This window comes from Oncorhynchus tshawytscha, linkage group LG33 (genome assembly GCF_018296145.1).
Source record: "Oncorhynchus tshawytscha isolate Ot180627B linkage group LG33, Otsh_v2.0, whole genome shotgun sequence".
Classification (NCBI taxonomy): domain Eukaryota; kingdom Metazoa; phylum Chordata; class Actinopteri; order Salmoniformes; family Salmonidae; genus Oncorhynchus; species Oncorhynchus tshawytscha.
Window position 1 is genome coordinate 44328629 of NC_056461.1, and position 13376 is coordinate 44342004.

The 13376-nt window shown below is 43.7% G+C and overlaps 1 protein-coding gene across 1 annotated transcript; it reads right to left on the reverse strand.

Moving 5' to 3' along the window:
• Positions 1 to 233: 233 nt before the first annotated feature.
• On the reverse strand, positions 234 to 8342 carry LOC112230730 (serine/arginine-rich splicing factor 1B-like). The gene is made up of 5 exons (XM_042311237.1): positions 7908 to 8342; positions 4131 to 4333; positions 3863 to 3942; positions 3338 to 3496; positions 234 to 3226 (listed from the first exon to the last, which is right to left on the reverse strand). Exons 1-5 carry the CDS (start codon positions 8117 to 8119, stop codon positions 3029 to 3031), a joined length of 852 nt encoding a protein of 283 aa, XP_042167171.1. The 5' UTR covers positions 8120 to 8342; the 3' UTR covers positions 234 to 3028.
• Between the last annotated feature and the right edge of the window lie 5034 nt (positions 8343 to 13376).

The window sequence follows — 13376 nt, forward strand, 5'->3', positions numbered from 1 at the left end:
CAGCCGGGATTGGTCCAAACGCACTTCACTCATTCACTGACAGCCAATAGTGATTCAAAGACCCCCTAAAACTTTTCATTGGATCGACACAAATCACGTAGGTCACCTATTTTGGATTGAAAACGGCACATTTCGCCCGAAAGGTGACTAGTGAAAGGTGACTAGTTTGCGTCCCTGCTGTAGCTACTGTAGCAGAATCAACAGGAACAAGAATCAGAGGCACACAGACTAGCTACTGTAGAAGACACTTTATTGAAGAGGTGCTGAAACATGAAAAGTTACCAACTAGGGAAACAAACGAATCATAAAATCTACTGAGGAAACAATGCAAACCTTAAAAATAAAAAAAAAATCACACCCTCCCTCCAAACAAACGAAACACATTACCCTCCATCCCTTTAATGAACAAACACATTTAACCCCCCAGATTATAATTCCCTTCTAGTTACCAATCTCCTTATGTGCGCCTCCCTCCATCCTGAGCCAGACTCCTGGTTTTGCGTTGAGCTCCACTTAAATAATAAAAGAACGCTGGTCAGGATCCTAGAAGGACGCTGTGGAGTCCACACGGAGGAAAAATAAACTAATTTTGGGTGTTTGAGAGCCATTTGAGTGACTTAGGTCTAGTATCTAGGTTCCAGTGGGCTGGGCTGTGGCCTGGGGGCTGGTCCCGATCCTATGCTCCTGTCCCACTCCGCGTTCTCTCTCCATCCTTAATCCTAATCCCTGCTCTGATCCTGAATCCTGAAGGTCTGATTGGCTCCAGGACGGGGAGACAGAGCCCTCCTCCAATCACAGCCCTCCTTGAGACAGATCCCGCACCCAACAGAGAGAAGGAAGGAGCAACAGGTTAGAATCACTCACAGCCTGCTACAGCCAATCAGCCACACTATCACAACCTGCTAGTTAGGGCTTGGCGATATGGCCAAAATATTATATCACGGTGTAAAAACAATATAAAAAAATGGTATGCCAGTATTTAATGTTTTTAATAAAAGTCCTTAATTTTCTTTATGAATATTGTTACCAACCTAATACATGTGATTTCAAATGGGCCTTTCTCCTTTATACTGTTCAATTCAACCAAAAACATTCTCATAAACTTCTGCGTTTCCTGCACTCATTTGAGATCATTTCCACACTGCCGCGTAAGACTGGCTGCACAATATGGGCAAAAAAAAAACTAGGCCTTATTTTTAACCAAATGTTGCAATTGGACTTGCGATTTAGAGCAAAACACTTGGGGGAACTGTTGAAATAAAAGGAAATAATGATTAGGCAGGGTTAATTTTATAGTTCGGATATAATAGTGGGCACTTTGAATACTGTGTTTGACATAAATGCCAGGAGGAGTTATTGTGACAGGGTAGGAACCAAAGTGATGGTCAGTGTTTCCTATGGGACTCTAATCTTTGGCTACATTGAAGGTTCTCTTTAGTTACTTCATGTAACTAACATTCACATGTTCCTCTGATTTCGAAAATACTGTTGTACCAACATGCCAATTTAGTTCTACACCATCACTGGTATTATCAGGCTGTATAGCTAGTTACATTTGCTCTAACTCGGTACATTTATTAGCGAGCTAGCAGTTAGCATTAGCGGCTAACAAGATTAAGGCCCAATTTGTTATGAAAATACAAATTTGCAGATGTAAGAAACAAACTAATAGTGTAATTATAGAACGCTAGTGGATTTATATTAAGAAGCCAAGTGAAAACAGCATTGTCGTCATCAACATTGTTGCACGTTACATTGACCATGCAAACTGAACGCGTCTCCTGGTTAGCCAACATGGTAGTGGTCAGCATTGACAATGCAGACTGAATGCAAGCGTCTCCTGGTCAAGCAACAACAATTATGCTCCTTGAGTGACAGGGGGGCGGGGCTAGAAAGTGGCATGGCGAGAGATGACCCAAGTAGCCAAGTCGACTATAAAAACAGACGTTATACACAGCGTATCACATTTAACAAACCAAACGTTCAAATATCGTTATAGAAGGTCAAGTAAAAACCCAAACCGGTCCCTGCATCAATATCTGTGTATAGTAAAATACAGTATACCGCCCAAGTCTAGCTACAGCCAATCAGCCATCACAACCTGCTGGCTCTGAAAGCTGTGTTTAAGAGAAGACATTTACAGAAAACTCACCTCAACATTATAACTAAAGTTCTCTGAACCAAGACTAACCAACCACTAATAACAATGCCAGACACACACACTATCCTATTGATACTGCCACCTACCTCCACAGACACCGTACCTCCACACACACCCTACCTCCACAGACACCCTACCTCCACAGACACCCTACCTCCACAGACACCCTACCTCCACAGACACACACTGCCATGCATGCTACTCTGACCAGAAATTGTGAATAGAAAACCAGGGGAGGATGGGATTGAGGGAAGGAGATGTGGCAAAGCACTCTAATATGAGAGAGTTAAGAGTAAAGTTAAAACCAGTTCAATAATATCACTGGTCACTAAAACATCAGGTCTGACAGCTGATTGGATGAGAGACTACTGCCGTCATACCATTGGCTGGTTGACTCCTCCTGCTCCTCCTGTTAATCCTAATATGAACAGTTTCCTGTTTCCCAGCAGCCTATCAGCTTGCTCCTGTGATCTCTACAGAGACACGACAGACAGGTCAGAGGTCAGCACAGCAACACATCACAGACACCACAACAGGCCAAAGAAAATACCATCCCTCCCCCACATATTTGATTTTATGCCCCCCCAGTCAAAAAACAGAAACAGAAAATTAAAGCCCTTTACACAGATGGAAGGGGGGAGATGAGGGGTCAGCAGATACAAAGAGAACAGAGGTCATAAGCCAAAACCACAGCTGAGGCAAACTAGACCAGGAAACAGGGATGAAGGAACAAGAGGTAGCCGAGGCAAGAGAACATTAGGTGTAATTCATTAGAATGTCCACCGGGCGGCGTCTGTCCGTCTCCTGGTCTGATGTATCCTCTCCCGGGGGGCCGCTGGGCTGGAGGTGTGTGTATGTGGTTTGTGTCTAGCTGCGGGAGCGTGATCGGGAGTGTCGTGGCGAGTAGCGTGGCGAGGGACGGCTGCGTCGCGGCGGTGAGAAGCTGCGCGAGCGGCTGTTGCTACGCCCGTTGCTACGCCCGTTGCTACGGCTACGAGAGCGGGAGCGTCCGTAACTGGGGCTGCGAGGTCCGTCCACCTTCACACGCACATACGCAGTCTCTCCCTAAACACACAGGAGAGAGAGAAGGCTGCCTGATGAGAGACACAGAGTATAAGGTGTGGACTCCAACCAACAGTGTTCCACCCCTGGAGTCCAGACCAACCTCTGACCTACCTCGTGGGAGCGGAACTTGGTGTTGTCCAGCTTGCGGACAGCGTAGGTCATGTCCTCCTTGCGTACGAACTCCACCACGCCGGTACCGTCCCGGAACACGTCAGCGTAACATACATCACCTGCCTCACGCATGTGGTCCTTTAGGTCCTGCCAGCTACCCTAGAGGGGAGACCAGCTAAAGACAGGAGGAGACCCACTAAAGACAGGGGAGACCTGGAGAGGGAGGAGGTGGTGGTAGAGGGGCAACACAGTAAAGACAAAGACAGGAGGAGACCTGGAGAGGGAGGAGGACCTAGAGGAGCAACAGTGTAAAGACAGGAAGACCAGGAGGAGACCTGGAGAGGGAGGAGAGGAGCCAGTGTAAAGACAGGAGGAGACCTGGAGAGGGAGGAGGTAGAGGAGCAACAGTGTAAAGACAGGAGGAGACCTGGAGAGGGAGGAGGTAGAGGAGCAACAGTGTAAAGACAGGAGGAGACCTGGAGAGGGAGGAGGTAGAGGAGCAACAGTGTAAAGACAGGAGGAGACCTGTAAGGAGACAGTAAAGACAGGAGGAGACCTGGAGAGGGAGGAGGTAGAGGAGCAACAGTGTAAAGACAGGAGGAGACCTGGAGAGGGAGGAGGAGGAGCATCAGTGTAAAGACAGGAGGAGACCTGGAGAGGGAGGAGGAGCACAGTGTAAAGACAGGAGGAGACCTGGAGAGGGAGGAGGAGGAGCATCAGTGTAAAGACAGGAGACTTGGAGAGGGAGGAGGAGCAACAGTGTAAAGACAGGAGGGGAGGGGTAAAGACAGACCTGAGACGATGACTCTGTACTCTGAGCGCCGTGAGGGAGGTCCGTATCGACCTCTTGGGGCTCCTCCTCCATCGCCGCCACCCCTGCCGCCGCCACCACCACCCCCTCTCCCTCCCCCACGCCCACTACGGGGGAACTCCACCCGGAGACGGTAACCATCATAGTCATAACCATCACGACCATGCACCGCATCATCAGCATCCCTGGGAGACAGACACCAAGAGAGTGAGAGTGAAAGATATAACAGACAGTTTGAGAGGGCCAATTGTTAATTAGCTAGCTACTTCACTCTGCTGCCTATGCATCAGTTTGTGAAAAGCACATTCCACAGCCTACCTGTTTTCACTGAGTTGTTTAATGTCTGCACAGTTGCCATGAAACCAACCAGACCAAATGCATAAAATGTAACAGTCTGATTGGCTGTTCCGTGAAAAATGTGTGAAAACACCCCCAGTGAACCAGAGCAGCACATTTGATTTACCCTTTATTTAACTAGGCAAATCAGTTATAATGACGGCCTAGGAACAGTGGGTTAACTGCCTTGTTCAGGGGTAGAAGGACAGATTTTTACCTTGTCAGCTCTGGGATTCGATCTTACAACCTTTCGGTCACAAGATGGCGGCGCAGTAGGAAATGTATATCGGTGTCGATAGCCGGTCTTGTTTCATTACATCTTAATCTCACTTCGATCTACGAACTAAATATACTTTCCTGCAACTCACCCAATGTGGTACAGATATATTTTTGCCATTTTATTACTTATAACTGGAACATCCATCAGGAGCTAGCCAGCTAACCAGCTACTAGTCTTTGTTAGCCACGGCTAGCGGTCCTCTAGCCAGCTAACCAGCTACTAGTCTTTGTTAGCCCAGCTAACCAGCTACTAGTCTACCAGTCTTGCACAGCAATATCAACCCAGAACATATAGCAGGCTATTCTGTTACAACTCACCACAGAACCATCTACTAACCAGCTACTGATGTCTTTGTTAGAAAACCACAGGCTCACCTATTGCGGTCCTCTATGCCAGCTAATTAGCTACTAGTCTTTGTTGGCTTAGGAAGGCCACCAAAAAGCCTACCCGTCAACAGCTGCACCCCCACAGCAAGCAAGCGCCCCCATTTCTCCTTCACCCTCCAGATGGCCAGCTAATTAGCTACTAGTCTAGACGATCTGGACCCTCTCTTTCTAAAATGATCTGCCGAAATTGTTGCCCCTATTACTAGCCAACCTCTCTTTCGAATCGTCTGAGATCATGCCCCCCTCTTCAAATGGGGACACTCGAGACCCAAACTGCCACAGACCTATATCTATCCTACCCTGCCTTTCTAAGGTCTTTGAAAGCCATGACCATTTCGAATGCCACCATACCTTCTCCGCTATGCAATCTGGTTTCCGAAGCTGGTCATGGATGCACCTCAGCCGTGCTCAAGGTCCTAAACGATATCATAACCTCCATCGATAAGATGACACCATTCTGTATACTTCTGGCCATTCTTTGAACACTATTACGCACTTCAATGCCATACAAAACTCTGTCCGTTGCCCCCAACTGCTCTTAAATGCAAGTAAAACTAAATGCCCGCTCTTTAACCGATCGCTGCCTGCTTGCCCAGCATCAATACACTGGATGGTTCTGACTTAGGTATTTGTAGTTGTCAACATATTCTAGGTGTCTGGTTGGACTGTAAACTCTCCTTCCAGACTCATATTAAGCATCTCCAATCCAAAATTAAATTAGAACTGACTTCCTATTTCACAACAAAGCATCCTTCACTCATGCTGCCAAACATACCCTTGTAAAACTGACCATCCTACCAATCCTCGACTTCGGCAATGACATTTACAAAATAGCCTCCAATACCCTAACTCAGCAAATTAAGATGCAGTCTATCACAGTGCAATCCGTTTTGTCACCAAAGCCCCATATACTACCCACCACTACAACCTGTATGCTCTCGTTGGCTGGCCATCACTTCATAATCGTCACCAAACCAACTGGCTCCAAGTCATCTGTAAGTCTTTGCTAGGTAAAGCACCACCTTATCTCAGCTCACTGGTCACCATAGCAGAACCCACCCATTGCACGCGCTCAAGCAGGTATATTTCGCTGGTCACCACCAAAGCCAATGCCTCCTTTGGTCGTCTTTCCTTCCAGTTCTCTGCTGCCAATGACTAACAAATTGCAAAAATCACTTTAGATGGACTCATATCGCCCTCACTAACTTTAAGCATCAGCTGTCAGAGCAGCTCACAGATCACTGCACCTGTACATTACCCATCTGTAAATAGCCCATCCAACTACCTCATCCCCATATTGTTCTTTTTTTTCTCCTTTGCACCCCAGTATCTCTACTTGCACATCTATCACTCCAGTGTTTATTTGCTAAATTGTCATTATTTTGCCACTATTGCCCATTTATTGCCTTACCTCCCTAATCTCACCTCATTTGCACACACTGTATATAGACTTTTCTATTGACTGTACTTTTGTTTATTCTTTGTGAAACTGTTGTTTTTGTCACACTGTTTTGAATTACCTTGGCCAGGTCGCAGTTGTAAATGAGAACTTGTTCTCAACTGACCTACCTAGTTAAATAAAGGAGAAAAAAATAAACCAGGTCCAACACTAACCACTAACGGATAGCCATGATTGCTTCATCCTCATGTTGGCGCTAGCAATCAGGCCAGGTGGTGATAGGTATTAACAGCCAATCCAGTAGGGACTGGAAACTACAGTGAGCTTGGATTGGTAAATAACAATGCTATATCTCGGATTATTTGCATGAAGTTCAGCTTTACCCAACTTTGGTCCCGCCCCTCGCCCACTTTGCTTCCTTCATTCAAAATGAATGGGCTTCCATTGTTTCATCTCCCCAACATATTAAATGTGTCTCTCGTGTTACAGATGTTAACGCAAATCAAATTACCCCGCAGCCAGTTAGAAACAATGATTCATAATAAAAAATAATAAAAACGTTTTCCTTCAAATCAAAAAAGTGCTTTAAAATTGGCCACATCGTGAAAAAGACTGGGACAATTGTTAGATTTTACACCCTGAATGATTGTTAACCACGAGAAGAATATAATGTTTCACTTTTGATTTACACACGCCAGCAACCTGTCACCGTAGGACATCAAGGTGTACCCATGCGAACAGCGGACGCTCTCACATAGTAGTAACCGTATTAATATCTTCGGTAAACAGACGGGTTGGGTGGGTTAACAGGCTGGCACTCACGCAGAACAATGGGGCTGAGCATAGAAAGTTAAAAAAGGCGAGTTGGTGCAACGGTGCTCAATAAAACAAGTAGGAGCTGGCAGGGTGAGAAAAAAAGTTAAATACGTTTCCGCGATTACTTCTAAAACTACGGCAGGCAGTTGGGCCAAACTAATGCAACTGGACTCCATGGCAGATGCATTTAACTAATTTAAAAAGGGAAGCGTTAAATAAAGTCATGTGTCCGGCCCATCGCCATCTTGCGCAGCTCTCCGTTTAGCCATAATTATGGACTGTGGAAACTAGTGAAAACCACCTCAATAACTTGGCTCTTGACCATAGTAGAAAAAGCAAAATAACCTATATATAGGAAATATTTTTTAAACTCTGGTAAAAAAAAACTGTCTGGCAACAAAACACCAACCAATATCTCCGCCTCAACACGAGGTAGCTAAGGGGTTGCTAGTCGTTCCCTTTCCGCGGCTAGCTACTTAGCTATCGGTTTTGTTCTGAAAGCGGATTATTAATTATGTTTTTAGCATAGTCAGCTAACTTACCTGGGGTCCTCGAATTCCACAAAAGCGAACGGAGGTCCTCCTCTCCGGTTCTTCAGATCGATATCTCGGATCGCCCCGTACTTATAAAACACATCCTCCACGTCTTTAGTGCGAATATCAGGCGGCAGGTTACCCACGTAGATCCGACAGTCGTTGTTTCCCGCTGGGCCACGAACCACGCTCCCGCCGCCCGACATATTATCTCCAGACATCCGTAGACTGATAACTAACTTTCGTGTTTTAAAAGTTAGGAGACCACTTTTAACGTTAATTTAGCTAATTGCTATTGTAAAAAAAAATATATAGAAAAAAAAATAGCAAGCTATGTTTGGTCAGTCGTTAACAAAACACCAAGTTTTGCTAGCTCACTAGCAACAAAATACAAATATTCCCACCACAACTCTCGCAGGCTTGAGTGGCTTCACAAAATGGTGCCGAGATCTCGCCACAGAGTTTTTAAACCCAGAGGCGCAACATCGCAAGACTTCCGGGAACACTTGCGAAGCAGGCCGTGGTTTGGTGTTAAGAGAAGCGAAACGTTCTTCCTTTGTTTTGTTTTTATCTAAAAGGCACAAGCTAGATACGAAACAATGTTTTAAGTATTTTAACATGTTATTACTCCAATCTCGGGAAAGTGACACGTTTTAATTTTCGTCAAAAACGACAATATCGAAGGCATGCGCTTTGATTTTTGACGGCCTGCACCTGCGCAGTTCGGCGCGAGACGACCTTTAGACCCGATGACGTATTTCTACGCAAGCGCTTAGCCAGCCAACGTCGCCATGACACCTACACGCGTGATCGGGGATGTGCATATCTTCATACTGCAATGTCTTTGGTCTCGCGTTCATTTGGTCGTCACTAGCTACCACAGCCACAAATTCAGAAGGCCCGCCTACTTGACCAATCAGAGGGAGTGTGATGACGCATAGTGTTAGGTTCGTGCGAAACGACCAATCAGACGGTGCAGAGGTGCAGAGGAGAAACAAGCACTTACCTAGATTTGAGTTTTAGAAAGGAATTAGGCCAGGTTGTCCTATCTCACCGTATCCATTTTTGTTAATCACTCAACTTCTTACAAATTCTTTAAATAATAGTCCTGTACAAGGTCTTTCCATAGCTGGTAAATAAATTATTATATGCCAGCTGGCTGACAATACTACACTTTTTCTGAAAGACGCTGGTCAGATTCCCAAATCGATCAAGGTGATATAGAATCCATTTCCAAAGCATCTGGTCTGTCTTAACATTAATAAATGTGAACTCATGGCTGTCAAAGATTGTGTGACACCTTCATATTATGGTCTTCCAGTAAAAGAAGAACTTCCATATTTAGGCATAACCATTACAAAGGATCAGAAGTCTAGTGGCTTAATACATTTTAACCCTCAAATAAATAAAAAACCCAGAAGAAGCTAAATCAATGGCTGCAGAGGGATTTATCTGTAAAAGGAAGAGTCCTAATTACCAAGGCTAAAGGTATCTCTAGTCTAACATATGGCGCTCTGTTTATATCTTGACGGTAAAATAAGCAAGGAAATAGACCAGATGCTTTTCAACATTCTGTGGAGAAACAGTACCCATTACAGTAGAAACACTGTTGTAATGAACACTTATTTTCTAGACTTTACTACCTTAAAATGTGATTTAAGATCAATTGGATAAAACAATTCCTAAGAAGACCCACTTCTCAAGTCAAATCAAATTTTATTTGTCACATACACATGGTTAGCAGATGTTAATGCGAGTGTAGCGAAATGCTTGTGCTTCTAGTTCCGACAATGCAGTAATAACCAACAAGTAATCTAACTAACAATTCCAAAACTACTGTCTTATACACAGTGTAAGGGGATAAAGAATATGTACATAAGGATATATGAATGAGTGATGGTACAGAGCAGCATAGGCAAGATACAGTAGATGGTATCGAGTACAGTATATACATATGAGATGAGTATGTAAACCAAGTGGCATAGTTAAAGTGGCTAGTGAAACATGTATTACATAAGGATGCAGTCGATGATATAGAGTACAGTATATACGTATGCATATGAGATGAATAATGTAGGGTAAGTAACATTATATAAGGTAGCATTGTTTAAAGTGGCTAGTGATATATTACATCATTTCCCATCAATTCCCATTATTAAAGTGGCTGGAGTTGAGTCAGTGTCAGTGTCAGTGTGTTGGCAGCAGCCACTCAATGTTAGTGGTGGCTGTTTAACAGTCTGATGGCCTTGAGATAGAAGCTGTCTCTCGGTCCCAGCTTTGATGCACCTGTACTGACCTCGCCTTCTGGATGATAGCGGGGTGAACAGGCAGTGGCTCGGGTGGTTGATGTCCTTGATGATCTTTATGGCCTTCCTGTAACATCGGGTGGTGTAGGTGTCCTGGAGGGCAGGTAGTTTGCCCCCGGTGATGCGTTGTGCAGACCTCACTACCCTCTGGAGAGCCTTACGGTTGTGGGCGGAGCAGTTGCCGTACTTGGCGGTGATACAGCCCGCCAGGATGCTCTCGATTGTGCATCTGTAGAAGTTTGTGAGTGCTTTTGGTGACAAGCCGAATTTCTTCAGCCTCCTGAGGTTGAAGAGGCGCTGCTGCGCCTTCCTCACGATGCTGTCTGTGTGAGTGGACCAATTCAGTTTGTCTGTGATGTGTATGCCTAGGAACTTAAAACTTGCTACCCTCTCCACTACTGTTCCATCGATGTGGATAGGGGGGTGTTCCCTCTGCTGTTTCCTGAAGTCCACAATCATCAGGAACTTTATTCCTCGGTCCTCTACTTTTGGTGAACTTAACTTCATGTTGGTTTGCAATTTTAATATTGACAGTTCAAGCGAAACTTTCTTGTCATGGTCCTTAATTTATAAGCATAATTTTTCTCCACACAGATATTATATATGGAATAATCAGGACATGCTGAATAAAAATACCTCTCTGTTTTTAGAATATTGGTTGCGAAATAATATCCAAATGGTGTGACAACTGGTAAATGCAGAGGGTTAATTACTTCCTTATAAGGATAATTTTACAAGGTCCCAGTAACACTTAAAGATTTTGCAATAGTTTTAGATGCCATTCCCTCAGGTGTTGCTTTATTATTCAGGAACGTGTCAAGACCTGAACCTCAGAACCTACCTACGATTAACCCTGTTGACTCATCAGTAGGAAATATTTGTTTCATTTTTGGTCCATTCAACAACAATAGAGCTATAGGAGCCTTGTTTCAACAGGATGTTGTATCAATACCTTATGTCATGCCTTATTGGAATGGTTTTATTGATGAGGTCTGTTGGAAAAAAGTTTGGATGTTGCCACATACATACCTACTTTTTAAAATGATTCATAAATATTATCCTGACAACCACTAGATTAAGTTTTTTATTCTCCAAATTGTACCTTTTGTAAGGACCACCCAGAAACAGTGTTGCATCTTTTTCTGCATTGTGTTCATGTAAGGAATCTGTGGCAAGACATCAGTCGATTTATAATCGAACACATTTATGAAGATTTTACACTATTATGGAGAGATGTAGTGCTTGGATTCTTTACCTACGACAGAAATAAGTTGAAATAATTTTATGTAATTTCATTATTCTTTTGGCCAAATGTCATATTCACAAATGTACATTTACAAACAAAATAACATTTCATTACCTTAAATTGAACTACACTTCTACATTGTAGAATAATAGTGAAGACATCAAAACTATGAAATAACACATGTGGAATCATGTAGTAACCAAAAATGTGTTAAACAAATCAAAATATATTTTTTAGATTCTTCAAAGCCCTTTGCACACTGATGACGTCAGTGATCATTCCCGATTTACAATTCTGAGTTAGATGAAATTTCAAAATTTATTTTCTCAGTCGTAGCTCATTTACGAGTTCCCAGTTTAATCTTGAACTCACTAAAGTGAGGTTTTGCAGTTCCGAGTTAACAGTTGTTTTGAGCGTGGCACAAATCATGCTTCATTGACAGCATGGCCAATGTTGAACGTTTATCATTTTAAACATGGAAAAGAGACCCTTAATCTTAGACTTGGGACCACACAGCCACTCCATTGAATAACAGGCTGGTTTTGCAATGCTTGCAGTCAGGACCTGCCAATATCCCTTCAGCAGATCAAACATGCTAATGTACTTATGAAACATGCTAATAAAACCGCAGAGACCCATCCACCCACACTAATATACATAACGAACTCCACAGACTGTTGCCATGTTACCAATGCCATGTTCAAGAATGAACTCCACCTCACTGTGAAGCCTTTCTCTCTTTTCAGGGTTCACTAGATAGGCATGATGTTGGATCGGGGCCCAGTCCCCAACGTCAATGTCATGCTCCAGTACATTTGCCTGAGCTGGCATATCCGAGAACAAACCCTGATATTCCAAAAGCAGTGTAACAATGTCGCTCCTTTCCTCCGTTGACAAGTGTGCCAAAAAGACATCAAGGTTATCTAGAGTTACTTAACCGTCCAACTGGCACAGTGTGTATTGGTCTTTCCTCGATCTTAGTCCACTGTGACAGCAGTGGCCATAGTCAGCACATGGTTTACCCATTTCTACCAACTTCTCCACCCGATTGTAGTGGATGAAGTATGGTTTCAACATGCTGACATGACAACAGGTTCTCTTCTTCTTTTGTTGCTCACAGGATCTGTTTCTCTAAACTTTTAGGCAACTGTATAAACAAAAAATGGAAAGACAAAAGGTGTGTTTTGTCTTATGTTTAATTGTTGACAGCCAGTTGACAGCCAGTAAATGCTATGTTTACACTGGAGAAGGCAACGCATTTAAGTAGCGACGCATTGAGGTTGATTATGTTGTGTAATGGAAGTTGTTTTCTGTTGGTAGTGAGCAAAACTTGTCCAACAAAAAGATAGGATATATTTGTTTTCTTAAGGTGTTACAGGTTTTTGTTTTCCCATTTACATTTTGAGGTTGGACTTTTAGCAAGTAGGCATGTAGGGCACACCGATTGGCATCACCTCGTATGTGTTACACCTGTGCTGGCTTGTCCATCTCGTTAGTCAGTATGTGTTACACCTGTGCTGGCTTGTCCATCTAGTTAGTCGGACAGTTTTTCACCTGTTCTGGCCCAGGTACTATTTAAGAGTGTCTGGCCCAGTGCTCCACTTGTCTTGAGACATGTGGAGAGTCAACACCTTTAATTGGCGCTCCCTAATTGAGTTCTAGAGAAACGTTCCTTTGTCTGATCTTCCCTGTTTTCGTTTTGCTAAACATTTTGGTTTGCTACCTGTTTAAGTTTGGTGTGAGTTTTTTTGTTTGCCTCTTTGTGGTCATGGTGGGTGCTCATGGTGGGGGTCTTACATCCCAGTTGTTGCTATGGAACTTTCAGTGGATCTCCCATGAATGTCTTTGAACCTCTCCTAAAACCTGTTTGGGTTGTTGTCATTGACTCTTAGTTCAACCTTCTGTTCCAGTGACATTTATTTCGCT